This window comes from Leuciscus leuciscus, assembly GCF_965113295.1.
Source record: "Leuciscus leuciscus genome assembly, chromosome: 20".
Lineage (NCBI taxonomy): Eukaryota > Metazoa > Chordata > Actinopteri > Cypriniformes > Leuciscidae > Leuciscus > Leuciscus leuciscus.
In genome coordinates, this window is record NC_138744.1 from 23,480,476 (window position 1) to 23,483,807 (window position 3,332).

Below are 3,332 nucleotides of genomic sequence, written 5' to 3' on the forward strand. Positions count from 1 at the left end.
CTTGGGAACATAACCCAACAGCTATTTTCTTTCATGCAGCATCTAATCTAATTGACTGAGGAAATGCCAAAATTTCAAAAACTTCGGTTGGTAGAAAAAGTATGTGTAATAAAATAAAATGCAAATTTTAAACTGATGTGCATGTTTCTAATAGTGTTACAACCCATCACTGCCATAGTTCACAGCCAGTTTTTTTGGTTTTTACAAACAAACCTTTGTACTTTAATAATTTACACAGATTAAGAATTATCCCCAAATAAGAGGATATTTGCAGGAATATTTCCCTTAGTTGTTTTACTAAAGGGCCCATAGGTGATAAGTTCTATCAGTGACTCTCCAGTTCAAAGGCTACCCATATAATGGTTCACACCAGATGTCATGAGTTACCTCTCAAGATGCTGTGTTTTACATCCTGTACCTGTATATATATAGTATATAATATATAATATATAATTTGTTCTTTTGAGTTTTCAATGGCCTGCAAAGGTTTGTAATGATCAGATGTGCAAACGTTTTTTTACTGGAAAAGGTTTACTGACATTAAAAAGTTTTTACATTACTTAAAACTGGTTATGATAATTATCTGATATCATATATTCATTTAAAATAAGAAATATGTGTTCCAGAAATGTATCAGGTGACTAATGATCAAGAACAAGGAACTTCTGTCTAAAAATATTTTCCTTCCAGAAACAAGCATAAAAAAAAAAAATGAAAAAAAACAACAAGAAAAACAAAGAGGGTGGACCAGCAAGAGCATATAAATGATGGTTTGGTTAGCTGTATTCCTCAAGGAGCATCCACTCAGGCTTAACTACAGGTAACAACATCAATTAACAATACTCTACATCATGAATAAATACTCTTAAATATTTTCATTTATCTATTAGTCTATTCTTTTTTGTGTGTATATGGTAAAAATTGTGTTGCTTGTTTTTTATAATTTATAATTTATTATGTCTTAAACTATTGTCATCTGCATATTGCTAAAACATTCTTAAAGAATTCACTGTTTAATAACTCAACACTTGTGTTTGGTTTGATCTAGATTCTCAGAGAGCAGTGAACAACTAAGCATTCCAAAATGCTGCATTATTTTTTGGTACTCTCTTGCCTTTATGCCATGAGCATGACCATGCGTGAGTATCACTAACTCAAGTTTTTTTAAAGTCAGAATTTCAATACATAAATCAGTGTTGACTAATTGAATATGCATCAAGTGTTAGGCATTAGAGGACATTTTAAAAGTAGAATAGCAATAAATTGCCAGGGTTTGACCTGTGTATAACTAAAAAAGCCTAAATAAAGGTCCAATAAACAAGGGTTTTAATCATAATTGAAAAAAAACATTGATTTTAGAGACCAATAGCTGTTAATTACCTTTCCAGCTGTACCTGATTATTACTCGTACTCCCCTGCTGTTGGGGACGGCAGTGGAACTGAATTTACCACTTCACAAGAGGGTCGCATCACTGGAATCAGAGTTTATGAATATCCCTACTCTGGATACTACTACAACAACTACCTCAATGGGTAAGTTTCCCCAAGCACTGCTAGATATTTACACATTTTGATTTAGGCAACATTTTATCAATTCCAAAAAAACCTGATCTGTCATAATTGTGTTAAAAATGTTACCTGCACGTAAATCCATTTTGCAACAAATGATACACTTCATATACAATCTGCTTTCTGTTAATTGTTTACTCTGTATTGCTTTTATGTTAGTTATATGGTATTTTGCTGTGAATTATTTAAACAATAATGGCACATTCCCTATCTGTTTAGGCTCCAGTTGCAGTATGATGGTAACTGGACAGAACTGGTTGGCATGAATGGTTATGGAAATGAAAAGACGATGACACTCTTCGACAACGAATATTTCGTTCAGGTCTCTGGAAAGTATTACTCTGGTTACATCACTGAGCTTATGTTTGTCACCAATGAGGGTCGCTCTTTCAAAGTGGGGCAGCCTAGTGGACTTTCATTTAACCTCTACCCGACCCATGATGGAAGTGCACTACGCTTCCTCAGCGGTCGACATAATGGATTTGCCATTACCTCCATTGGGGCTCACTGGGCTGTGTTGTACAACCAGTCCACTACACCATAAAGTCAGAAATATCTCACTGGCTAAGAATTATGTGTTTATGTGAGGAAAATGCCAGTTAAAAAGTAACTTTCTAAGTAAAAATGAATGTACTAATTACTAAATTCAACACTAAGGAGACTGGTGTAAACTTATTTTATTCTTAATCATGCTGGGTTAAGTGCTTCTTTACACAACAATTCCTAAAGGCTATCAATGATTCTATTAAAGTTGATTTTTATTCAAACTTATTAAAGCACATGATATATTTTTTTCCATTGTATGAAGATCACAATAAAATGTACTTATTAAAATGTTTACCATGCCTTTATCATTTATTTTCTATTTTCATATGCCTTATATGTATAGGCTTTATCCTTTACCTATGACTCAGACTTTCAATCAAACTTTACAAATTCATGTAAAAATTACATCCAGATAACTTTTAAGAAAATTGCATTACAAGTATTATTCTAGTGATATATGCCATTTGGATATTATATGGAACATTTACTTAATTCATCAAAGATTTTATAAAGTTATCTGGTGACCAGTTTTGAGGACATGCCCACTACATTTCTGGAACGTTTTTTACCAGACGTTTTTTACCAGACGTCCTCACAACGTAATATAAACATTATATAGGCCTATACAACGTTTATATATATATAATTAAGGAGGTTTAGTGTTAAACAACAGGAAATTTTTAATTATAAAAGTGCCACTTCACCTGGAGGAGTGGCATTTTTGCACATATGAGCAGGTCGAAGAACGCCTCGGTTACGACTGTAACCTCGGTTCCCTGAAGAGGGAACGAGCGTTGCGTCGAAATTGACGCTATGGGGAACGCTTTGCGTGATGACGTCTTGAAGCACATGTAAAATCAGTCCAATGGTGTGGCGGAACGTCAGAGGCGGGTGACGTCACGTACCAGGAAGCTATAAAAGCCAGCCCGAAACAGAAAACGAAAGCTTCGTAGAGTCTGAAGTCGTGCTGACAGGCATGAAGGAGAAATGGCAAGGCGACGCAACGCTCGTTCCCTCTTCAGGGAACCGAGGTTACAGTCGTAACCGAGGCGTTCCCTTTCAAGGGAACTCGCGTTGCGTCGAAATTGACGCTATGGGGAACGTCTATACCAACGCCACCATAGCTACAAATGTCTGTCCTGTGTGAAATCAAGTGAGCAGCACTAGGAAGACAAAACCTGAGACCCTGGAGAAGAGTCTAGGTCTAAAGAGTAGCA

At 35.5% G+C, this 3,332-nt stretch overlaps 1 protein-coding gene across 1 annotated transcript; it reads left to right on the forward strand.

The window, feature by feature from the left end:
- The first annotated feature begins 755 nt into the window (after positions 1 to 755).
- On the forward strand, positions 756 to 2,407 carry LOC309483168 (zymogen granule membrane protein 16-like). Its single transcript, XM_082148836.1, has 4 exons — positions 756 to 820; positions 1,049 to 1,139; positions 1,389 to 1,533; positions 1,789 to 2,407. Exons 2-4 carry the CDS (start codon positions 1,085 to 1,087, stop codon positions 2,111 to 2,113), a joined length of 525 nt encoding a protein of 174 aa, XP_082004962.1. The 5' UTR covers positions 756 to 820; positions 1,049 to 1,084; the 3' UTR covers positions 2,114 to 2,407.
- The last annotated feature ends 925 nt before the right edge of the window (positions 2,408 to 3,332 follow it).